This window comes from Lycorma delicatula, chromosome 4 (genome assembly GCF_047948215.1).
Source record: "Lycorma delicatula isolate Av1 chromosome 4, ASM4794821v1, whole genome shotgun sequence".
Classification (NCBI taxonomy): domain Eukaryota; kingdom Metazoa; phylum Arthropoda; class Insecta; order Hemiptera; family Fulgoridae; genus Lycorma; species Lycorma delicatula.
This window is the reverse complement of record NC_134458.1, coordinates 75,338,145-75,365,740: the sequence shown is the minus strand read 5'-3', so window position 1 is coordinate 75,365,740 and position 27,596 is coordinate 75,338,145. Positions and strand designations below refer to the sequence as shown.

Here is a 27,596-nt window from a genome sequence, read left to right as displayed (position 1 = left end):
TATTAATTCCAACAAAAGTTTTTTTAACGAATTGAAATTGTCAGAAACTATTAAATTCAAATTCACCGAAGATAACAAAGTTTAATATAACATAAGGCTCGACTACTTTTCAGCAAGAAATTAATTAGTTGTAACCCTTCAAAGAAAGCTTTTTTTTCTTTCTTACCTAATACTATAAATTATACTTTATTTGAATCTTTATCTTTTGATTGTCTGTTTTTTTTTCTTACTATTAAAATATAAATAACACTTATTTAATTACACAGATTTTTCATTTTACGAATTTTTCAACATACATAATATATATAGACAAACAAAACAATTAGGGCCATGATAATATAATTAAAAAGTAATTTGTTTGAATTAAAGACGTAGGCTAGAACTATTACTAAACTAGGTCGATTAGATTATTTAAACTAATTTATTAACCTACGCTTTAACAAATTATTTATTTTACGAAATGTTTAGTAATATATATATATATATTTTTTTATTTATTTCAGGTGACGAGTACAATGATTCCAGTCCTACAGAAACTTAGTGGACTGTACGTTTGGTACGTATTGGTAATTCTGACACTGGGTTACCTTACAGCGGAATTAGGACACTTTTTAATCGGAGTCACCAGCAAGGCGACTGCCATTGACATTCATTATGGTGATATAGCATGCCAATGGAATCTAACAGGAGTTGAATTCAATAATACATTAGCTGAGGCATGTTCTTCTAGTACGAATGAAATGAGGTAAAAAGTGCTAAATCGCTGAGTTCGTTGTCTTTTTTAAAGAGAGAGAGAGAGAGATAGAGAGTGTGTGTGTGTTTTGTTTGTATGCTTATAATCCAAACTTTTTAAATGGTTTTTTCCTCTTAAGCAGTGTGAAGACAGTTATTTATATCCTTTTCTGAGGATTTGAATCGATTAATTACAGTTTCCATTTCTACTGATTTCACAAAATATTTTTGTTTATACAACAATTTGAATGCTGGATATAGAAGTACCAAAATATAATTTTATATGCTATTTCAGGACACCTAATCTATCCAAATTGCATCTAGTTAACATCCCAGTTTTCAGGTTTAAAAACAATTCATCTTGTGGTTAACTTTTATACAAATCTAGACGAGAATAACTTGATCTAATTATATTCCATTGACTGAATTAATATACTCGTAAAATATATATTAACTTGATCGAATTAAATCCTTTGCAAAAATCCAATAAACTATTACTCCGGTAAAATGTTTTATTCCGTGTTCCACAGGCTACCTGCCGACTCTTTTAACCTCAATGTAAAATATTTTCATGAATTCATTACAAATCTTTTCAAAATCCAAATTTCAGGAGGAATAATATATGAGAGAGAGAGCTGAAATTTAATCCTCGCTGGAACCAAACGGGAGAACAAAATGTAAAAAGCAACAGGTGCTGCCACCTTGTAGTATTCCCTCTACTACGAGTACTAACATTCAAAAACTCGTTGGCCCAGGACCTCTCATTTTCTACCAGTCGCCATTTTTATGGAGTCGGTACGCTTTCTATGTCAACGTGTCTAAAACAACGCATAACGATTGAATTTTAAGAGCGGATAAAGTGAACGCTAATGACATTCATCGACGTCTTAAAACCGTTTGTGTTGATGAAACTGTCGGTCGAAGTACTGTGAGTAGATGGGAAATTAAATTTCGTGCATCAGAATATTGATAATGAATCTTGCAGTGGTCGACCAGTTTCTGTGAATAAGAAGCACCAAAAAATAAAAAATGGATGAATCGATTCAAAATGACAGTTACATCACACAACAACCCGTTGCCACCCAGATAGGCATATCGAAAGAACATGTACGACAAATTATTGCGCGATAAGGGCTACCATAAAATTTGTTCGCGATGAGTACCACACAAAATCACAGAAAAAACAAACAACAGCGAAAGGAATGTTGTAAACAGCTTCTGAAACGTTATCGTGACGAGGAAAATGATTTCCTATTCAATATTGTGACGGGAGAAGAAACTTGGGTACATCATTTCGACACGGAAAAAAAAACGACAGAACATGAAAAACCGGCACTATGTTTCACTACATATCAAAAAAAAATTTCTCGACAGTGTTCAGGGATTTTGAAAACGTATGATTGACTACCAGGAGTTCGGATCGATTGAAAATTCTGTGAGATACATAGAGACGTTATACCAGCTTAGGAGATGGTCTTGTTCGACAATCAACTTGGCCGATAATTCTGCAACACGATAATGATAGGTGAGACACATCGTGTGCAAGCGCCGAGGTCCTAGTGAAGTTAAAATTTGAACTTATTCCACACTGTCCAAACTCAGCGGCTTGACGCCTTGCGATTTTCATTTCTTTCTGCAATTAAAGGGGAGTATTAAGGGTATTCATTTCATCATGGATGATGAACTGAAGAACGCATTGAAGTTGTGGATCATTTGGTTTGCTTGGCATTTCACCCGCCAGCACCACATTCGGTGGCCTTAAAGCATAACACCGAATGTCTCTGCCACAAACGGCAACTGAGCCTCGAACAGTTTAGCGACCAGTACCCTAACATAGCTTCTAGACCTTACCTAACAGCGTGAGCGGACTAAGCGTGGTGCCATACACCATCGACTTACACGTACCAACCGCTCACCTGTCATACATTTACTAAAATGGATAGGCGCATCCCGTCAACTACTTAAAATATATATGACATCCATAATAAATTTATTTCGTCTAGGCAGCAATTCGCTGCCACGCCTAGGTCACTGAATGCCGGCAAGTACCTGTGCACCATTTTATAGCGCTTGGAGCCATAATAATTGGCTGGTGGTCAGCCATACTCAGGGTTAGCTTTCCACGGCAATGTGGCAAGAGACTTTCCCTTAAGCAAACTACGGATGCTGGTTGAAGAAAGCAACCACATCTAGGAACTTCCACACGGACCTACAATGTGACTCTCGCTACATTGACTCGCTGCTTGGGAGTGGCCAATTTTCCCCTTCACCACTGAGGTAACCCAGTCTCTACACCCCCCCCCCCATCAACAGGGCAGTCAAACATCAGGTGTTAATTTGACTGGACCTCCCCGCATACGTACGCTCATCAGCTGCCAGGCGGAACCGAAAAAATATTGGTTCAAGTTAGCGTGGTTGATGAGCAACTGGGCACCCGTTGCACTTAAAAGCGAGCTCCAGGCATACCATCCCCCAAATCCTGTATAAGTTTATACAAGGATCTTCCCTTGGTCATGGTGTCCCATTCCAGCTGCCATGCTTCCATTGCGAGGCTCTGCAGCCTCTTCCGCAGGCGGGCAACTGAACAAAATTTAGATCCAGTGCATTGTGATCACTGTTCCGCACCGGTACTGGCCCGGATCGAAACCGCATCCCAAATATCTCGGCCTCACGGCCTCTTTGCAATCTCCAGATGGTTGCCCAAACTTTCACCAGTAAATCGATTGGGAGAGCCTTTTTCAATACGGTGGTAGCTTTGTAGGAGGTTGTTTTATATACACCAGTGCATACAATTAAGCCTCTACGCTGGGCACTCCTTAAATTTTGAACAAGTGCTTTTCATATCCAACCTATGCGCCCAAACGGGCGCCGGGTAAGAGGTCAGGCTTTCGAAGACACCTCGGTATACCATGTACATTTGACGGCCCGACAACCCATAGTCACAGACTGTACGATAATTTGTCTGCACCCTTGAGAAGCATAAACTTCGTCTTGGGCACAGAAATCTTTAAATTTTGAATGTCCATCCAGCACTCTGCGGTTGACAAGGCCTCCTGCGCCCGGTCTTTTAGCTGTGGCCGTGAATTACCACAAACTAAAAGAAGGTAGTCATCGGCTAAAGCCTGGGTCGTGACCCCTTCTGGAAATGTCAATCCCAAAAATCCGTCGAATACCAGGCTCCACAGCAGGGGACCGAGAAAAAACCCTGCGGGCTTCCCCTGGTAACGGATGTTTCCACAACTAGTGAACATTCTAAAACAGAGCCGTACGGTTAGAAAAATAGTCTCGTACCGCGGCCTACAGGCTACGGGAGCATTGCGGCGTTCCAACTCATAGAGTATAGAACTCCAACACAAGGAAGGAAATGTTGCTTCTATGTCTATAAAAATTGCCAAAACATATTTACAGTCAGCGCTTTCCACCCCGGCAACCTCGGTGCCAACCCCTTTCGTGAAGCCATAATGGCCTCGATTTAGAAAACATTCACCTCAATGCTTTTCCAGAGCCGTTCCACAACCAGCCTTTCAAGCTATTTGTCGATTACCTGCAAGAGGCTGGCGGGCCGATAACTACCGACCTGACTAGGATCCTTTCCTGGTTTTAAGAGCACCCTCACCAAAACCACTTTCCAACAAGTCGGGAAGCAGCCCCAGCTTAGGCACCCCAAGAACAGCCTGCCAAGCGGCTCTCTTATGACAGGCAGCAGATGGAATAATATATCCGGGTCAAGTTGGTCAATCCCCGGTGCCTTTTTCAGTGCCGTTCAAGAAAGCACTCAAAAATTAGTTAAAAGTGGTGGATCGAGGAAACACCGCCAACATTCTTCATCGATGAAATGGAAAACAGATTTACCGTTGGAATAAATGTGTAGCTGTAAATGTTGATCACATGGAAAAAAAAAGTTTTTGTAGAAAATAAAATATACTTTTATGCCATATTTGATTCATTCGAGTTTCACTTTTCATTTGAAAGTTATGAGAGACTATGCATTAAGTTTCAGTCACTCCTCGTACAAATTTTTTTGTATTAAAAGGTTCCAAATTCGTTACTCCCAACTTCGTTACCGTGAAGTTTTATATATCTATTTTTTTTTTTTTTTTATTTCATAATATGCTAGTATATCTCTGTATTTATAAAAAAATCAATAGAATTTATGTAAAATGCCACGAACTGATTTTTTACCAATAATTATTCATAAAATAAATAAAATTTACTTAGGAATACATAAAAATTATATAACTTAAATCAAATAGTAAATACTTTTATAAAATTGATACTTCACGTTATTTATTAGGATTTTTAATTTTATTTTAATAAAATGATATACGGAAATAAGATTTGTGTGAGATTTCCTTTAAAACGTTTTGATCCGATTCAAAATTCAATAAAAAGTTTGTTTTTTAGATTTAAGATATTAAACATTGACCGTATGAAAAAAAAAAGAAGTAAATTGATGATACTGTGAGTTAGTTAAAGGAAAAATGCTCCTAAAATTCCAAGTCTAGACTGATAATTCTAATTAGTTTTTACAAATCAAAATTTTTAGGTACGATTTATCTATTTAACCGCTACGTTTTTGACACCAAAAATACGTATATGATATTTAGGTACGTAATTTTAAGGTGTTATTATCTAGGTTAACGATTTATATACATATCTGTCTTTAAATAGATACTTAAATTCTGATTAAAAACGTGTTTATTTTTTTATTGATATTTTATTATAATGTTTTGTTTATATTGTGATAAATAAACGTAAAATATTCTGTTATGGAATTTGTCAACAGCCTTTTCGATTTCATAATATTTTTATTTTTTCCAACAAAATCAGTACACATTAACAGCAACACATTTTTCTAATTTTAATTATATTTTTGTCTTGATATTTACATATTATCTTACTTTGAACTAATTATATATTCAGGAAAAATACTATGGATAAACCTGATGTTTTTACCATTTAATTATAATTTGTAAGATGTTTATGATTATTTGGTTAACAGATAAAGCGAGTTAAGCACTCAAAAGTTCTTTTTCAACAAATTTGTCCAATTTTATCTTTTTTTTTACTTACAGAACATATATTTATAGATACATTCCGATTATATTATTGACTACGTAGGTCTGTTAGATACGCGTAATTATTAAACTAATTTTAAATACAAGTATTAGCTAACACTTGCACAATACTAATGACCTATGGTTATTTGCATAATATAAACCTGTTGACCGCAAAAAAATTCTAAATAAAAACAATGTCAAATAACATAATATATTAATTTATGTGAATATTAAAAATAAAGAGTTCATTAATATGTAGGTATGTATGCTAACACAAATCTCAAGAACTACCAGTTATAAAAATTCTTTTAATAGATGTTAACATATGTATTTTTAAAAATAACGTATTGGTTAATTTTTAATTAAACTAATTTACGCTTGAGATAATTTACGAAAAACATTTTAGAAAAAATCCTTCTAATATATTTTCACTTAAGTTTGTTTCGTTAATTCTTTGTTGTCATTTATTATTTCATTATTTAGAAAATTCCATTTTATTTTTAATTAATCTATAAATCTAAAATTAATTTCTTGTTTGCTTCAAAATTTATATTCGCTTAGTTTTCGCCGTTATATTACATTCTATTACTAAATTCGTCGACCTTTAATTACCTAACAACCTTGTCCATCCTTTAAATAATTCTTTTACGAATTTATTTTTCCTTCTTTCGGTTTAAAACCTTATTATTTCAACGTATTTAATTTTTAAAAGTCTGCTTTACTTTTAATAATTTTATTTCAGTTTTATAAATTCAAAGGCCTCTATTCGTTTTTATTATTTTATTTTGTTTTTTCATAATATAATCTTCTGTTTTATATATACCTTTTCTATAGTAGCCCGTTATAAAACTAACAAATATGTTCCGTATTTCTCAACATTTTCAAGTATCCTAAGTCAACAAATAGTTAATTTTCGGTTATGAAATTCTATATAGTCAGATAATTTCGTAAAAGCTCTTGACGTTTGCGTCAAAGCTGGCGAATAAACCTAAAGGGAAGGTCAGTTGTTTTATACGGTTTGGAAAGGGAAACTATGTACGTGTTGAATACGGTTTACTCAGTGTACAAGTGATCGCTAAATGTTGGTCAACATTTTAGCAGAGTCTACCGCTATGATGATAGTCATCGGTTTAGTTAATAGGAGAGAAGGTGTATTCTTTCTTTCACAGTGACGTAATATGCTTAAACTCGCAATAATGTGTGCTAAACTGTATGTGCATAGATGTATGCTTAACTCTACGGATTGAATGTCATAACTTTTTTTTTATTATTTCAGGAACTAAAAATTATTTTCAAAATTTGGTATATTACTTTTTATATTAAGCGGGTCGAATTATTATTTAAAAAGAAATGATCTTTAATCGGTGTACATCACCTTCTAAAAACTAAGCGCTCTTCCTAACATTGGATTTCATGTAAAATTTTACTTATCCACGATATGTCAACTCATATATAACGTACACATCATTGGAAATAATAAATAGAAAAATCTTTGAAAAAATAATATTGCAAAAAGAACCCTGCCTTCTTAAGTAGAAACTCCGTAAAAATGTTTAACTTTACATCTTTCCGACCAACTTGAAATTTATTTTCGTCTTTTATTAAATGATGCAATATAAGAACAGTTAAAACTTTCTGCAAGGCAATAGGAGATAAATTTTTATTACATTTTTTTGGTGAAAATAGCCTAAAATAATATCATTTGATTTACTTTTAAGAATATTGTATAATATCTTACGGCAGTGTACATTTGCTAAGGGTTGATTCCGGGAAAATTTTTATACCTGTATATCGATTAAGAAATCGATGTAATTGTTTTCTTAATTTTCTTTATATATGTTTCGTTAAAGTCGTAAAGGTTAAATTGTATTACTTTTATTTTAGAAGGAAATAGGAGCCAGATTTCACTCGACAGTCGATTCAGATATCACGTGTTTTATGGAGCAAGAAACAAAGATTCGAGTCGGTCTCTGGTACTTTACTAAATCGCAGCAAATATATAATTTACAGATCCTGATATTCTCAGTAAGGCCCTAACAGGATAAGATATTCATCTGCAGAACCAAAGATAAAGAAGAAATAATCAGGGCTAACAAAAACGGATGATTGATGTGAAAGGAAAGGAAGATTTATTGTTAGAGGAATTCCAATAGAAACTAATCGAACCGACCCAGAGAAAAACACAAGGTTCTCTGGGGACCATAATCCCGAGGAAAATGTTTATCCAGATGAGAGCAACATATTCCGATTAACGATCTAGCTTTAATATACGATGCAATAAATTCTGATTTTCCTCCAGAAATTTAAATCCTCCCTAAGTACTAACTAACGGAACAAGTTCATCCGTCATCGGAATCAGGTAGGTGGTGAAAGTAAAAAAAATACCCGTTTACTTTTCATTTTTCCCAATAAATTTAACTTGTCACATGTGATTTTGTTGCGATAAAATCATTTCATTGGTGGTAATTGGTAGAATTATATATTTTTTTTTTGTCTTCAGTCATTTGACTGGTTTGATGCAGCTGTCCAAGATTCCCTATCTAGTGCTAGTCGTTTCATTTCAGTATACCCTCTACATCCTACATCCCTAACAATTTGTTTTACATATTCCAAACGTGGCCTGCCTACACAATTGTTTCCTTCTACCTGTCCTTCCAATATTAAAGCGACTATTCCAGGATGCCTTAGTATGTGGCCTATAAGTCTGTCTCTTCTTTTAACTATATCTTTCCAAATGCTTCTTTCTTCATCTGTTTGCCGCAATACCTCTTCATTTGTCACTTTATCCACCCATCTGATTTTTAACATTCTCCTATAGCACCACATTAAACAGCTCATTAAAAAAAACAAAATGCATTTCCTGACTGATATAGCTAATTCTTGAAAATGGTTTATTACTGGAAAATGTTTGATAAAAATACTGTCAGACTAAAATTCAAACAAGACATATTTTTAGAAAAATGTTTTGCGCGTTTCGGACGGTTATAAAATCTACGTGTACCAAGCTTAAAAGTAGCCGAAAAGGATAAGTATTTTTATATAAAAATTATAATCATACATTTAAATAGCTTAGATAAACAGAAAAATTATTACGAAATTGAATAAAAAAATGTTTACTTTTTTTTAAACTAATAAAAATTTTAATATAATCTATTATTTGTTATTTTTATTTACAAGTATTTAATATCAATAAACAAATATGAACATCCTTCGTAGACTTATGAAAATTTATACATATTTAAGTATACCATGTTCAATAGTCAGTAAACTGGTATAATACTGTATAACATTTTATTTTTTAACGCATGATTTCCTTATTTTTGCAACAGTTACCTTAACCTTAACATTTACTTTTACTTTAAAAAAAAACGAGAAATTTCTCATATCCTTTATAAAGCTGAAAAAACTGAGTCAGTTTTATAACATTCCGCATGCGAATATAACGTTCGAAAGTAACCTTCTACTATTCATGCATATATATATATATATATATATATATATATATATATATATATATAAATCGGAAATTGAATTACCTTCATAACTAGATGAAAAAAAATTCTTTTAATGGATTTAATGTATTCAAGGTAATTATTACATTAATATTCGAAATTCCATCTTACCGTTTCTAACAAGTTAAAAGCGGCATACCCACGCACACATAACAAAGACAGACGAAATAGATCTGTAAAATATATTTAGATGTTTTAGAATTTCTTATTACTTATTTAATTATTGTTTTTTTTTCTACTGTTTGCTATAATAAAGATTTAATTTATTTTTATAGTACTATAATTTAATTTTTTTACTTTGATTTTTAATTACCTTGTAAAAATTATTTATCGATTAAATAAACATTTTTGTAATCCATGATGGAAAGGGTACGTTTTTACTTTAATGCGGTAAGAGTATTTCCCATAAGCAAACTACGGATGCCGGTTGAACAAAGCAACAGCATCTTGGAAATCCCACACAGTCATACAATGCGGCTCTCGCCACATTGATTCGCTGCTTGTGAGTGGCCAATTTTCCCCTTGACCTGTAAGTTCCAGGGTAGCCCGGTTTCTGGTTTCTGGCCCCCTAAGAGCAGAGCAATCAAACATCAGGTGTTCATTTGACTGGACCTCCCCGAAGACGCAGAGCACATCAGCTGCCAGGCGGAACCGAAACAGATATTGGTTCAAGTTTTTCAAGTTAGCGTGGTTGGTGAGCACCCGGGCACCCGTTGCACTTAAAACCAAGCTCGAGGCATTCCATCCCTCCAGATCCTGTATAAATTTATACAAGGATCTTCCCTTAGTCGTGGTGTCCCATTCCCATGTTGAACTAACTCTTGCGCGCTGCACGTTAAGATCAGAGGACCACCACTTTTTCACGGGTTTCCGCCTGGGTTTAACACACGGCTCCCCGGAAGCAGCGTTCATGACGGCTCCAGGCACTCTCCGATCAGAGGACTGGCCACTACCTATGGGTCCGTCCATTGGCCAAAGCCGCTGTAGGACCCTATCGCAACCAGTCTTGATGGCTCGGCTGAATTGTTTAGCCATCAATTCCACCTCCTCCCTGTGCTCTATGCGCCATTCCAACACCTGTAAGGCAGCTACGCACTCACGCTGCAGCCTGTCCTGATCCAGGCTCCTTAGGTTATAGCGACCCGAATCTGGAGCTCTTAGACCGCCTTCGTAAACGATTTCATACGTTATAAGCCTATGATGCTCACACTGGCCTCGGGCCAGACAGTCTAACTACTTGTACTTCGTAGCAGGTCGCCCGTCACCAAAGTGACGTCGATGTAACTTTCCCCCAGTTCGCAAGAGAAAGTTGGCGGTTGTTCTGCGTCGTTAATCAAGTGGAGGTTCCTGGCTTCAACGAACTGTTCGAGAGCAGCACCTCTGGGGTCAGTGAGTTTTGAACCCCAGGCGGGAGACTTGGTGTTAGCGTCCAGAGCAACCAGGACTCTGATGCCCGGGAGACCATCCAGAATCCTGTCCAACTTCGCCAGCAAGTCATCGCTACTCCATCCAAGCTGGAAGTATCCCGACATTAGTACGACATCGAGAGTACCCCTTGCGATTCGCATGACGGTGAATTGCTCATCAGATCAATAGAGCATCAAGAAGATACCCAACGAATCTGAGCCAACCACCGAGAGAGGCCGTCCCTCACGAGAATGAATAACATCCACCTCATGTAAACCGATCACCCTATCCCCGACCGCGTACGGCTCCTGGACTAAGAGGACCTCGAGGTTGTACTCCTGAAGGAGTCTCATGGCTTCACTGGTGGCCGGCCGGAAATGATGCAGGTTTAACTGCTCCAGTTGCAAACGTTCGACGTGGTAGAGTTCGTCCTCAAAGGCTTTCCTCAATTCAGGCGTTGCCATAAGCTGTATTTTTTACAGCTCTTGCCCGAGCAGCCTCATACGCTCTACACAGCCTACCCCCCACCGGTGTCCAGCATCGCTCCCTTTCACCAAGGTACAGGCGGCGTAATTGGCAGGCACAGATTTGCCAGGGCAATTGGTTGTCCTGTGCCCCTGAAGACCACAGTGACCACACATCTCCGACTGTGCTCTGCAGCGGAGAGAGATGTGACCAAAGCCCTGACACTTGAAGCATCGGGCAATTTCTATATGGTCGACAACCTACATGAGGTCCACTCGGAAAACAGACGTCCACCGGCCACCAAGACCTGCCGGATCTTAGGCGAGGTCTCTAAAATCCAGTGACTCTTTGGGGTTTCCTTCTTCCCCAGCTTTCGAACTTCCTTGGTTTCCCTAAGGAAGTCTTCGACGGACATATCTAAGATAGGATTTTCACCGTGCACGGCCCTGAGGAATTTGGGCTCTTGTCGCCCTTGGCATATCATATTCCAATATCTGCGGCTCGGCCAGCAACTGAGCCTTCAGCCCGTTCTTCTGCAGAACGTTGGCCTCCAGCAGCTGCTTCGCCTGTTGCTCACTAACAACTTCCAAGATCACGTCATGGTCCCTTGTTTTCGTGACCCGGGATATTTGGATCCTTTCTCTCCGCGGATCCAGAACCTTTTTAGTGGTTAGCTCCGTCGCTACCGACGAAGCCCCCGGACCAGGTTTAAGCGGGACTATCTTAACAGTAGTCCGCTTAATTTTGAACGCCGCCGTCACCTAAACTAGCAGCGGTGGACCAACCCGCTTATGCGCAGGCGCGGCAGCAACTGAGGCCAAAGAGACAGGCTTCCTAACCTTCTCTTCCACCCGTTGAATGGGTTTCTGAAATTCGCCCAGAGCCTCACCCGTCACCGGTTTGAAACCCCGAACTCCCTCCACAACCTGGTCGACCTTATACATTTAGCAATGGGGCAATACCTTTAATCCCTCCCAAGGACCGAAGTGAGTGACTCACACAGAACGGCGCAAGACTTCAGCAGAAGGGTAGGCAGTCCCTGTCTGCACTCTGCCCAGCGTCGGCAAAACAGACTACGGCCATACCTTCCGCCACCGCTGAAAACGTGATATCGAGAAGCACAACCGTAACCAGTTGGACAGCTCGGGACCGCCAATCCCGTACTCCAAAGGTGAGCTCCTGAGGATAACCGGATAACCATAGCTCCTTTGGCCGACATAAGTGAAGGTACCTAAGTACCATGTCGTTTCCCGTCCCGGATGTGTGCGTAGATGTTATTGCACGGACGTGGGGTTAGGTTTATCCGGGGCGTTTGTGCAAGTTATTTTTTAACAAAAGATATTTTTTTTAAATATATACTTTTTATTAAGCGTGTATTAATATAGTGATTATATATTCTAACTGCTTTACATACAAATATTACCCATTTATTATTTAATTGGAATATTATTTATTAATTAATAATATTCATTCTATATTAAGTTAGATGTTCATTGTAACAAAGTGACTGCTAGACTGGATAAAATTATATACTGAACAAAGGCTACAACTAAAACAAATAATTCCTAGAATAACTACTATTCCAGGAATATCCTATATAATAATGCTTACGTTATGACAAATAATATATTCCAACTCCTACATCCATAAATAAAACATCCGGAAGCTGTTGAACAGCTGGCCCAGGTGTCTTTCCTTAAATATTTTACAATATATTACATAAACAATAACAATCATTAAAATTAAATACAAAATCTAAATGGATATTTCATTATTAGTAATTGCTTGTCAACAGGAAAAAAATTATTTAAATTAATGTTATCTAAATCTAATGTTTTTAATTTTACAGACAATTCTAGGTGTTGAGCCTTATCAAAATGTAATTTATTAATATCCAAACATTTTGGGTGCCGCGATTTTCTCTTGAATACTGTAGTGGGTTATTTTTATGTATCATTTTTTATATAAAAAATAAATTGATTAGGATTTATACGGTATATTCATTCGTTTTAGTTTTTATTTCCTTATAAATTTTAATTTCTATTTTTTCTTTTTGAGGCAGAATTTCTTAAAATATTGCATCTCTAGTATCTATTTAATTCAATTTTCGATAACTTCTAAAGAAACACATTTACAATTACCTATGTTACTATACTGTTACTATGTTACATATGTTATCACTACTCTTTATTGTCTAAGCCTATAATTTTTGATTTTCGTAAATTTAATTTTTGTTGTAACAATTATTTTACTTTAGGTAAATTATTATTATTATTAATTCTGACTCATTTTTAGTCGGAACAGAAATCAATTTACACAAATTACAATCTAATCGTTCTACAATCGGTAACAAAAAAATACACTATTTCCTTAGAACTAATCTTACAACTAACTTAATAAATTAAAAATTCTCTTACGTTTTCTAACTTCGGTTCCAATGGAAATGATAAACATAATATTTGGAGACCTTTCTATTTCACGAAATAATTCTTTAGTTGATATTATGCTGGGATGCAGCGTTCCTACTTTATAAAATGTCAAAGAATTCGCAATATCTTGAACCAAACTTAAAATAATATACAAAATATTTAATTGATTGAGGAAATTTCTTAATTTTTCTAATTTAATAAAGTGTCACTAAGATTTTTATTCTCACTAACAACTTATTACTTAATTCCTTAAATTTTCTTCAACTATATTAACTGTTTTATTAAATTCTATTATAATATCTGTGTAATATAATACTGAGAATTAACCTAACTTACAGTATCATCTTGTTTGTATTTAATTTATTCTAATAACTTTTCACATTTTTCTCCACCATATGCGTCTAAATTGCTATTCAACAACTGCGTCTAATTCAACAACTGAACCGAAGACATTAACAATTCCTCTTTCATTTCTTATTTTACTACTTAACAAAATTTTGTCTAATTTGTCACTTATTAACATTTTCGTACATTCATAAATTTAAAATAATGGCTTACATCTATAAACTTATGACTATTATCAATTACAAAATCGTCCTTCTTTCATACATTATACAAATGATTACCATTAAAATAATTTTAGTACATGTTCATAAACATTAAACAAATTTTCTAAACGATTAAATACTTTATCTAGATAATAATAATATTTTTGTTTTTTTTTGTTTTTGCGGAGGGAGGTGGAAATGCATTTATGCACGGAATGTCGGGCTCCCGCTGATGGTATTATCCAATCACTATCAGCAGACTACCGACTAAAACCATCCCCTTTTCTACCAGGACTCGACCCGGAACCGTTTAACACATTACTTTCGGTCGAGACCTCCTATATTAGCCTGATTAGGTGCTACCTAATTTTCAGGACTATCCAGGTCAACCTTTTGGGCCCTGAGAATGTTGCCGACGAATCGGGCTACACTTTCCCAGCTGCTCAGGTCACGGAGCATCATCGCAACCACGTTGTGGGGACTCAGTGCTCCGAGATCCGCCTCCAGTGTCCCTCGATCTGCCGCCCACCGAGCACATTTGAAAAAGGTGTGCTCAGCGTCGTCCCGTACACCGGGGCAATACAGGCAGTCGATGGACGGCGCTTTTCCTATGACATGGAGGTAAGCGCGGAAGTACCCGTGACCCGTTAAAAATTGGGTCATGTAGTACTCCACCTCTCCATACCATCCCTCCGTCCACGGTCTTGCCAGAGGGATAAGCCTTGCAGTCTATCGTCCTCTGGTCTCGTGGTCCCAGGTCTCTTGCCATGCGAGGAACGTGCGAGTGCGTTCCTCGTTGGCAATGGTCACCCGGTCTTCGCCTGCCCGTCGCCTTTCAATTTATTCGCGATTTCAACTATCTTCTTCATTCATAATCGTTGATTTGTCATCCAATTTTGCGAAGTATAAACTAACAATTTTGTTAATAATTTGTTCTATTCCGATTGTAGCTTCTGGAGCGGTTTCAAAATTCCTATCTGTTTTTTGTTGTTACTTTTTAACTGTATTCTTAATAAAGCACCCGCATTTAGATTTTTCTTTCCTTTTTTTGTAGATTATTTCGTAGTCAAATTCTTTTAATTTTAATCACCACCTTAAAAGTTTGGAGTTTGGTTTTTTTATGTAAAATAGCCATTGTAGAGGTTTATGATCGGTGAATATTTTGAATTTCTTCCGTGAAGATACGGATGAAAATAATTCATTGCTCAAACTACAGCGAGTAATTTCTTTTTTATTGCGGAGTAATTCCTCTAGGAGTCACTGAGGATTGGACTTGCATGTGCGATGGGTAGATCTGCGCCGTTCTTATATCGACTCAAAACAGCTCCGATAGCGAAATTTCTGGCATCTGTTATAAGATTGAATTCTTTCGTAAAATCTAGCTATTGAAGTATGGCTCATATGACAAAATATTTTTACACATTTCAAAACATTTTATGTAATTTGGGTCCTCAATATTTATTTTCGTTTCTTTCTTAAACATTTAGTAAGCGGTTTCGTTATATTAGCAAAATTTTTTATACATTTTCTTTAGTATCCTCAAAAATCTAAAAACCTTTTATTTTCTTTAGCGGATTCTTCGTATCGGATAACGTTTAATTCCGTTGACCTTATCCGAATTGGGTATAACACCATCTGCGGTCACAACATGTCCTAAATAAACTACCCCTTTTCATAAAAATTCTGTTTTGATTTACTGAATTTTGAAGTTAGCGATCTAAGTCTATCAAAAATTTGTTTAAGTCTTTGTATATGGTCTTCTGAAGTAGCAGAATAAATAATAATACCAAGATAAACAAGGTAAATTTCATTTTGAATTCCGCGAAGTACATTATTCGTTGGAAGGTTGGTAAATTATTATATATTATTATTATTATTTTAATTATCGCAATGGATGCTTGAAATTCAACAATGTGAAAACTGATTTCCTTAATAATTTTTTCTTTTAAATATATTGGCATTCCCTATTAAACCACTGCTAAGAGATTGATTTCAAGAATAAGGATGTATTTCCTACTTCCTGTAAATATATTATTAACCAGATTGATATTATTAACTCAAACCCTTGCTGTTTAATACACTTCATCCTCAATCATTGAAGCATGCAAGTTATTTAAATGCTTGTTTTTTTATCTAGGTCACCTATAACCAGATTGCTTTTACTTGGCTAGCTGTATGTCACCTATCTTAGAGTCTGTACCTACAGACATTTCCGATTCCTCAGTGTAATGTAATTAATAATGTTTACAGACATTTTGAAGTACCTTTAAAATCTCAGCATCGGTTTTACAGCTTTTGTTCTGTAAAGTAGTCAATGTACTAGTGTGCTATGGTTAAGACGGCTAAGAATGTTATGTAACATTTGTTGTAAAATTATTTTTAGGGCCGCTTAAGTAGTAATTAAATCAGGTTTCTTATGTGAAGGAAACTACTTTTGAAAATATATTTAGTACTCTGTAATTATAGGCTAAAAATTGTTCGTAGTTTTTCTTACATCAAGATTACGATTTTTTCATTCTTTTAAATTGTACGTATTTTAACGTGTATCTTTTAAATTTTGTAAGCGCCTAACCGATTGAAGTAATCTGATTTCATAATTACTAGTAAATAATTTAGTATTCTCTGTATATTTAATGAATGATTATTTTACAATTTTTTTTTCAGCTGTAGTAATCTTACACTTCCTAGTGGAGAAAGATTTTGCGAATGGAATTACAATGGACTCGGTTACGATTACCAAATACTTGCAGGCCCAAGTTTTATTGCCGTTTATACAATTGTCGGTGTATTCCTTGGGATTGCTGCAGATAAATACAAAAGGTAATTAAAAGTAATTAAATTTTTTTTAAAATTGAAACTTATTTTTATTGTTATTAGTTAAACTATTGATAAATCAATAAAAGTTTTAGTTCTTTTTTTTACATTCTTATTTAATATAAATTATCTTATCCATTACTCAATAACAACCGATTGTATTATTAATTTTTAAAAGTAAATGAATATGCTGGTTGCAAGGTTGCAACCAGCATATATTCTATAATTTTATAACATTTATATATGACATCACTGATATACAATTAATATATATTAAACGTTTATGTTAACTTATTGACTAATAAGGGCACAAATAAGTAGTCTACAAAAAGAATAAAAATTGTAATAACAGGAATGATGTCTGTAATTTCATCATTAAATTAAAAAATTAATAATAAAATAGTTTAAGGTTGGAGTGTAGACTATTTCCTATCTTTTACTTGATAAATAAGAAATAAGATTCAATGATTTAAAGACAACTATAGCATGCGATTATGTATTTATTTATTTTATTACCCGATCTTAAATTTTAATTGAATTTTCACACTCATACATATCATCCTCAATCATCCTCTGAAGTATTATCTAAACGGTAGTTACCGGAGGTTAAACAGGAAAAAAGAAAGAAAGTATATATATATATATATATACATACAAAGTGATTCAGGAGGAAAGGGAAATAATTTGAGAACTGATTCTAGAGGCTGAAATAAGGAACAAAGTTCATGCAAACATATGTCCGAAAACATTTTGTTATCGAGTTACGGCTAGCGATATTTTAAACCTAAATGTGTTTTTCCTCACAGAGTTTTTTCTATATTTGTTAGATATTATGAAAACTACAGGATATAAAGTTATGGGACCTGTTTTATTTTGGTTTGCAGGCCAAAAACATAAGAAATCATGAAGTTTACCCCTTATATAACACCTTAGAAATCCAGTAAGACATCATTTCACCAGGGGAACTGAAATCGAGGTGAAATTTTTCACCTGGAATAAATAGATGAATGTGTGTATGTGTGTGTGCGCGCATGTGTGTAGAAAATTACTATTTTATGTCCAATAATACAGTCATGTCTTCAATTCATTGGTATTTTACTTATAAACCAATTTCTGAAATTTCACTTGGACACCAAATCAATTAATAAAATTTTTGCAATAAAATTTACATTTTTTTAGGATATACAAAGAAAGAAGCAACCTTTCAAAATAAAACTTCAGTTACACACTGTTAGGTTTATATATATTTTTTGTTATAATTTACTTATTATAATATAAATCACTGACTATTTACACAACTTTTTTTTTATTAGAGTTCCGATGGTTGCAACATGTGTTCTTATATGTGGTGTATCTGTGATTTTAATGGGTGCTAGTCAAAAATTCTGGCAACTTCTCATCCTTCGAATGTTATTTGCTGCAGGGTAAGTTAGATTTATCTTTATATATAATTTATATAATTAATAGAGTAAACTTATAATACGCTTGATAATGCTTTTCTATAAATATTATAAACTTACATTTATACTGAAAATAAAACTATTATGTTGTATATTAATTCTCATAATTTTAACAGTTGTATGTGGTTGTGACTTGCCATAAGTAACTCCTGAAAATGGCGTAATCATCTTTATAAATAACAAGCATCCCACACCAGGTATACTAAGAAAAATGAGGACTGAAATAATTTCCTGATGTCTTCTTCCCCAATTATACTGAAATACAATGTTACATTCATTGTATATTTAAACTTTGTTTTATTGTCAGTATATTTTTTGCTATTGTCTAATCTGATTTACACTTTATATTTTATCTTTATCTGATGTACGCTTTAATGAACTCATGTCTATTTAACTTATGCTTTATTTATATGAGCATAAAGTATATAATTTAATTTATTATTTTATATAACATGTAAATAAAGAAATTTAATGTAATTGAGGAAAAAATACCATAATTATTAGTAGATAAAGGTGTGGAAAATGTTGTTACGAATTACTAATTGATGAACTTTTCTGTCATTAATTAAATAAATAATGTAAAGTAGTGTAATTGACTAAACAATTCTTAAGAATTGTTTAGTTAATTTCAGTTCTTTCAGTTTTCCTTAATACAACTTCATTGCATAATAATGACATAATTGATTATTATATTTAATACTGACAAATGTTATCATGAAACTGTTAGGAAATATTTAAAAAATGTGGTTAAGCTCTAATAACATAATTAATATGAATAATAAACAAGAATAAATATTGTTGTTTTTTCTTTTATATTCTATGAAGAAAAAATCTCAAGGATTTATAACTTATCTGTAATCATATCCAATTATTAAATATAACAAGTTTGTATTATTATTATTATTATTATTATTATTATTATTATTATTATTAATATCTGCTTTTACTCACTAATTGTAAAGGTTTCAGTATTTAAGAAATCAATACTAATAAAAAAAACATGAAACAATAAATATTAACTTTATATCCCCTTAAAAAACTATTGTATTAAAAAATATTTTATTACTGAAAACAGATTTGCACTTAATCAGAAATTACTTGAACTGGTCAGAATATATTTAACGTCTAACAGAACTGGACAGGTGTACAAGGTCAAAAAGGGTCTATTATTTTTCTTTCCAGAAGCATATATTATCAAATAATTATCAGTCCTTGGCTGAATAATTTATATGAATTTCATAAATAGTATTCTCTTACCATGACAGTGATGGTAGAAATCTCCTGCATGTAGCTTAATTCAGTAGGGATCTGCAGACCTGTGCGTTATTAATTTTTTTTTGAATTGCAATAAGATATATATTATTGATTAGGATGAATACAGATTTGAGAATATTAACTGAAATGAAATCGATAATGTTTACTCAATTAATTGTGATTTCATATACACCTATGTAAATTTAACAGATCAGTCAAAAAGTCTCATTTTTTTTTTTACATGCACATCAAGGTGGTTGGACCGATCAACAATTAACTATAATAAGGATTTAGTTATTAAAAATGTAATATTTTTAAGAATTAACCGTTTTATAACTGTAAATAATTCATGTAGCTTTTTTTTATCATTGTAACATTATTTCTTAAACAAACTAAGGACCTGCAAACATGATGTCAAGATACCAGCTAAACATACAATATTTTGACTTACAGTTGCAATAAACTATCAGATAAACTGAATGAAAATTAAACGTTTCAGTCCTGTCGTACTTTTTAATTTACCGGTAAAAAAAAAAAAAAAAAAAACAGTAACCAAGCAAAAAATGGTCAAGTTCCTAACACAAACATCAATATATATTACACACCATATTTCAACACAACTGCACAGCGTGAGAAGGAACGGTAAAAAGCACGAAGGTAATTCACATTACTAAACTTATGAATCAACACACTCTCAACTTCAAAGACACACGATTTGTCAAGCTAGGACTACACTTAACAGTTGCAGTAAAATATATAAGCATTTGTCTCTGAAATTTCCAGTAAATTTGTTTCTACCTTTGTTTAACCTTTGAAGTCAGCCGCTGCAGGATAGAGTAATAGTAACATATTGCTGGTTCATAACAGACACAATTTTTTGTGGAGTGCACATTTCAGAGATGGTTACTCAGAAATTAAATTCTAAATAGATGATCTGTCAAACAGTTATGCTCTACAATAATTTGTAATGTTTGCTCAGACTCATTCTATGATGATTAGTCTTTATCAACACAAGTCGTTACCAACAAGGTCCAGCCAAATATTATATAAATCCTTTAAGGTGAAAAGTTTTGTCTTTCTTTTACTTTTTTAATTTATACTTACGTTAAAACAATTTCAGCTATATATGAGTTGCTTTTACCAATAAATGGCACTGTTATCAATCATCATGATTCAATTGGAAGTTGTCGTTGAAGGATTTCTCATAAAATAAAATCTACTTACTGTGAATATGATTAAGTATTTATGATGAAAATTGCATCAGAAATTCTAACATAATACTTATTATTTATACAATGTATTATTTCAGAATTAAAATTATTTATATGTATTATAATCATGTATTCAGATACCAATCATTCTAAGCATCTGAATTCAAAATGAAATAAAAACCATGTATTGAATATATAAGTACAATACTTATCATTAATGTTATAATAAAATAAATTACCATTGTAATTTCTTATTTTATAGTGAAGCTGGATTGAATCCAATGTCAACAGGAATTCTTTCAGATTTATTTCCAGAGGTAAGTCCCTGTCATCTGATATATATACCATACCTGTTTATTTATTCCTTTGATATCACATATAATATTTCAGCCTACAGTATTATAAATGACCTATTCATTTTTTTATATCAATTGCTAGATTGGACATTTACTTTCTTGTTTGTGTGTGTGCATGCGCTAGCGCGCCTGTCTTTAGATTTATTTATAAAGTACATGCATTAGAAAACTATAATATTTAAACAAGGTGTACAATAACAATAATTATTTAAGAATTAATTTAAAGTAATTATCCAGGTTTTATATATATCTACTTGGCATGTAAATATCTATAAGAAAGATAATGAAACATAATTATTTTTGTAAGTATTAACAGTGATATGCTTTTTATCTGCATGCAAGGTGTTATTTCCCTTTTGAAATAAACATGCTTTTTACAATTACTAGAAGTATGAAATAACTTTGGCCTTATTATGATCGGTAGATTTTAAATTGATAACAATAAAAATCTTTTTACTTTTCAGAAATTTTAGGATTACACATGAAACTTATTTATCTTTAGGGAAAATAACATTTGACCCCTATTAAAAGTTTGGTCCCTATAAAAGTTTATGATACAATACGCTTACTAATATGAATAAGTGTTACTGTTATTGTCAAAAACATTTTTTCATCAAATTTTTATTTCCTCCAATATACCAACTGATATTAAATTTATGAATGCCTGGTTCTTTAAAACTGCTTCAAGGTTATTTTCTATTTCAAAAATTAAAATAGGTTTATGAACATACATGTACATTTCACAACTACATGTTGTAATTTTTCTATATTTCAACATAAATAGATATTTTAAATATTGAAATGAGAAAATTAAATCAGCTATGTAAAATTTCATTGGACCATACTCATAGTCAAAGCAATACATTTTATCAAAATATCATGTGAACAGAATATCTAAAATTGATCTGTGATCACATACATGTCACCAAGAAGTGTCACTGTCATCAGCAAACTGAACATGAGTTATTCTGTATTACTAGCAAGGTATCTTTATTTTAGTCAGTCATTAATAAATATTTGAAAATTCATATTATTACATTTATCAATATATTTCAAAATAATTATTTAATGTGCTATTTTTAAATATTAATAATTTTTTTATTTACATAATAATAGATTTTTCAAAAAGGGCACACAACCCTAATGATAAGGATGTATAACTTACCGTGAGTAAATTTTATATTTGTTATATGGCCATACTGTACTCATTGTTAGCTTCACTAGCTGTTAGAATAACCTTTTTGTACATTTAGGGTATTTCAGTAATTATTCTTTTGTATTTTTTTTTTTTTGTTTTGCGTCGGAGGAGAGAAATCTGTAACCAGACGCCCACCAGCCCACACTGCTGGGTGTGTGGGGTTTTCTGCCAAGACAGGGACCCACTAAAAACCCTTCCTCTCACACAATGGAGTGTTAAAACCACCCAAAGGGCATTGCATCATTACCGTGCGTGTCCACGGGCTCACCAGTGCTGACGTCAAGCAACGGCTTCCAGCATCCCCCAGGGGCACCCAGCAGCGGCGATCCTGTTGGACCTCCACTGCCCACCCCCCCAGAAGGCTGGTCTTCCACCATCACTCTCCACCCACAAACCAACCAACTACCTCACCTCTTCTGCAAGCTTCTTAGAGAGTACATCTTTAAACCATGCCACACAAATGTTCCATTTTTCATGCGAAGCCAACATATATTTCATGACCTCCTTTGAGAAGGCCTCTCCATCAAACCGCTGTTCTGTAGTCCATCTTGGACACATTAAAAATGTGTGTTCTACATCATCTCTTTCATGGCAGTATAGACATGTCGGTGTCTCCCGTCTCCCTCTAGCATGGAGGTAGACATTGAACGACCCATGCTTCATCCAAAAATCAACCTCCTCGTGTCTTCTGTTAAGCTAAGTCCTGACACACGATATTAGCCAATGTGTCCACCTGCCAGTGATAGCTGCATCCCACCTTTCCTGCCATCGATCAAACATCCTGCTCCAGGCATCCGAGATCTCCATACCCCGACATCTATCTACCCGCTCGTCCACCAGCATATCAATCAAAGCCATATTGGATATCACGAGGACAGCGTCAAGTGACACTGATCAGTATGCCATGGCCACAAGTCTTCTGTAACTGCTGTGTATCTTAGTACAATTACGCTTAACCTTTAGATCTTGATGCGATACCGGAACTGAGTATAAGATGACTGAGGCCACTGTGGATGCTATCAATCTTCTCCTGGAAGCATGGGGGCCACCAACATTCCTCATCAACCTAGAGACTGCCGATGACACCTTCTCCGCTTTCTTCCATAACTCATCAATATGCACCTTGAACCCCCTAGTATGAACCTTCCAGACACAAAGATCTTGGCTCTCTCCGAGGGGGGCACTTCTGTTCCTTCCAATCCAATGGAGATCGTCAGAATTCTCCTTCTTCTCGTAATCTGGATCATTTTAGTCTTTTGAGCCGCAACCTTGAGCTCTCCAGCCTTTAGCCAGTCCACCACCACCACCAGGGCTCGATTGGCCCGGAGCTTAACCTCACTAGCATTCCTTCCTGTCACCATAATGGCGAGGTCATCTGCATAGGTGAGTAACTGCACCCCTGCCGGGACCTCAACGCTCAGGAGGCCATCATATGCCACATTCCATAATAGAGGGCCCAGAATTGACCCCTGGGGCACTCCTTTCTCCATGGTCATGACAACCTCCTCACCCTCAGCATATCCATACCAGCATGTCCATATCCATATCAGCATATCCATACCTGTCAAGTACTCTTGAATCATTCTGATCAGGTAGGGAGAAACCTTCCTGTCCACCAGTGAGCCCAAAATAGCATTTCAACCAATAGTATTGAAAGCAATTTCAATATCTTCCATAATCAACATCGGTGTCTCTCGAGTGTGCCCAACGACTAATTTTAACAGCTATGATAGCTGAGCGTCTCCCTGTCTAATACCCGCCACGGCACACTGCCGGCATAATTCTCCCCAACAAATGTCAGTTTCAGCGTAGCCTCTCCCCCACCTCATGAGCGTGAGTGCGCCAAACTCATTCACACACACCATTCCAAAGGAGACCATCGTCTCAACCAACAATCTTCCCCTTTTATCAACCACCATGCTGCCCAACTTGTGACTATTAGCATTGAAATCGCCACCAATGATAGTCGGACTTCACGTACTCCAACTCTTCAAAGCTAATTCCTCTACACATCGGAAAATTCGCTCAGGGGTATGTTAGGGAAGACATAGCAACTATAACATGTAATCCCTGCCACAGTCACCCATACAAATTCCTTACCTCTTCCCCAGTTGATGACGGCCAGTCGACTGGTTACCGTAGCGACCGCACAAGCGCCATCTAGATACCTTTACCTTCTATCGTCTGCAACAGGCCAATAATTAGGCTCAGAGACTAGAAGCAAATCCGCTCCCATGTCCCCAGCTATAACCCACAGCAGTCATGCAACTGGCGGCAGCGATTCGTGTTCAGTTGCAGAATTTTCATGATTTCTATTGAGGGCTGCCAAATCAGTGGCCCTCTGCACTACACTTCTAGCAGGTCGTGGGTTCCCCACATCCTACCTTAAAGTGTTCCTCCTTGTCGCAGTTGAAGCAGCATCAAGACCTATTTGAGGATTGATATTTAGCAGCTATATGTTCCTTGTCCCAACATTTATAGCACCTATCCTCATTGATGCTAAGGGACACCTTGCAGGAGACACAATCCACCAGTATCCTGCCCTTCTTCAATAATATATACGCCTGAGTGTTCAGCACCATCAAGGTCGCCACCTGACTGCTAGAGTAAGCAGTCTGCATTTTTAAGGGCTTCCTGTGTTCTTCTTCTAATGCAATGAGTTCCACAACAGCATTTACAACCTCCTCCTCCAAGGTTAATGCCATGATATCCTTTATATCCTCCATCTCCTCAGTCTCTCCTTCTTTCTCCAAGCGACTTGTACCCCCTGCATGCCACCTTGGATTTTCTGGAATAAATTATCAGCCTTCTGTCCCTCGTCCTTTATTCGAATTAGTACCTCCTCATTCCTACCCTTACAGACCAACAGCATCTTCCCCTTAACCACATTCTTAAGGTCCTTCAGCACATCAGTATATCTGCGACCTGCTTCAGTCGCCTTTATAACCAATGTTTTCGAGGAGATCTTAGGTTCTGATCTTTCCTCTTCCTTCTACGGAGCCCTATGTATATGTATATACATAGTCCAGTGCATCCTCCTAGCCGAGTACTCCACCAGCTTCCTACATGAAAGCGCAAACATATCCTCCTTTACTCCAAATACCACATCGTTCCTCGCATTAGTGAAAATGCTTCCAATACCATACGTCAACAGAGTGAGTCTCTCCTCATCCATCGAGGAATCCAAAACTAAGACAAAAATCGTCCGGTCCAATCCCTTCGAACTCTCCCCCAGAAGCACCTTCTTTCAAAAATCACATTTTTTATGAAGGCCAGCAATTGGACAGCGGTCAACTGTCCCCCAGTCAGTTGAACTTTAACATCAGGGACTGTTTTATAAAGAGAGGCCAGGCCGCAAAGGCATTCTTTGACTTCGTGAGGTCAAGGATGACCACCACATCTCCATCGCGTTCACCAAAACAGGTCTCCTCCTTCTTCTCGACTGTATGGGTATAACATCCATTCGGCCATCGCATCATAATTAATTCATCTAGATCATCATTGTACACTCCATCCTTCAGTAGTTGTAACACCTTATTCAGACTAACCAGACTAATCAGTCTGATTGGCACATTCCATTATATTGTGTCAGCTACATTGTTTTCAAAGGAAAAGTATGCATTTCTTATAAAGTCTTACTTTGAGTATAAATCTTTCTTAGATAGAAAAGGTGAGTTGTAATTGAAATTTCCCTGGTTTACAGTCCAATACATCAATAACATCAGATTTGATGCAAATTTTGTAAAACTGAGAATGAAGAGGATCAGAAAGGCTCAGACTAACTATCAATGTTAACTGTGGAAATTTCTAAGAAATAAAAGAATCTTCAACTAGCCATCTAAAAAGTTCTTCTAGAAAGTTTTCTCCTTCCAAATTGTATTCTGAGGAAATAATCCTTTCAGAGCCACAGAACCTTGTTTCATGGCCTGCATACTGCAGAAGTCTCTTTCATCCATTGAAAGAACTAAACCATAAAAAATTGTCATTGATTTTGTTATTCAGTTGATGAAAATGGAATTGAACCACTGAATCGTGCTTATTTCGGTGACAACACATAATTTCACCCAAATGGCTGTATGAACAGTGATAAAACCTCATAAAATATATAAAGTGGTGAAAGAAATATTTTTATTGTACTACTAAAGAAAAATAAACAAGAATTTTGGTTTCAGCAAAATGGCACTACCTGTGCCATTTTTTATTGAAACTAGTTCAAAATTTTTTCACTTGATTCCATATAACTTGTAGCTGCTAAAATTTTCAGATCTTGTAACACCAGATTTTGCTTCTGCAGATATTTAAGAAGTATAGCTTTTGAGAATAACTCTCATATGCTTCACAATCTGATTATTACTAACAAAAGTGACATTTTAAAAATTAAAGAACAAACATTACGAAAATGTAATATTTTAAAAATAATAGTTCAAATATAATGTACATTATTCAAAATTCAAGTTTGCCCTTTTTGAATTGTCATTCTTAATGCAAACTAAATTTGCTCTTAACTGGTATTATCATTTTAGCATTGTGATTATTTTAACACTGACCAATGCTTTAGTGGATGATTCTCATATATCACAAAAAAATTACAATCAATAAAATTTTTTTAAATTCATTTTTGCACATAATTAGTATGTATAAATATTAGTCAAACTAAAATAAAATTATCTTTAATTATAACAAAAATTATTCTATTTTTTTTAACCCTCATGAGGATCAAATGAATAAAGTAGTGAAAGTTTTATTTAATATAATAATCATGTTCTACTGCTAGGATGTAATTTAATGAATAATTTATTACATTTAAAATTTTAAAAATACATTTGTTTTCTTTTACTGATTTTAGCAGTCATTTATATAAAGTAATAGTATTTAAATGGAAAAAAATAAAAAATTTAGAATCTTTACATGAATTTACATCACTTTATGTGGAACTCATAAAGTAAAAAAAATAATAATTACAGAAGATGTTTCAACACTAACTATTATTATACAAAACTTTAAAGCTACTTTCTCCTTTTTCTTATTTATATGAAAATGTGTGCAGCAGCAACTGGGCAATAGATTATATTTGGAAAATTGACAATTCATTTATTGAGGGGTTGAGAAATAATAATTATTTACTATAAACTAGTACTAAAATAACGGAT

General features: G+C 34.7%; 1 protein-coding gene across 2 annotated transcripts in view; it reads left to right on the top strand.

Annotated features, from left to right (window-relative positions):
- Positions 1-27,596, top strand: part of LOC142323567 (hexuronate transporter) — a 246,739-nt gene that overhangs the window by 194,984 nt on the left and 24,159 nt on the right. For both annotated transcript variants that reach the window (XM_075363372.1, XM_075363370.1), the window contains exons 2-5: positions 504-745; positions 16,818-16,973; positions 18,281-18,391; positions 21,155-21,209. In XM_075363372.1, coding sequence (XP_075219487.1) covers positions 516-745; positions 16,818-16,973; positions 18,281-18,391; positions 21,155-21,209 — 552 coding nt within the window. In that variant the 5' untranslated portion in view covers positions 504-515. The remainder of the gene's footprint in view (positions 1-503; positions 746-16,817; positions 16,974-18,280; positions 18,392-21,154; positions 21,210-27,596) is intronic.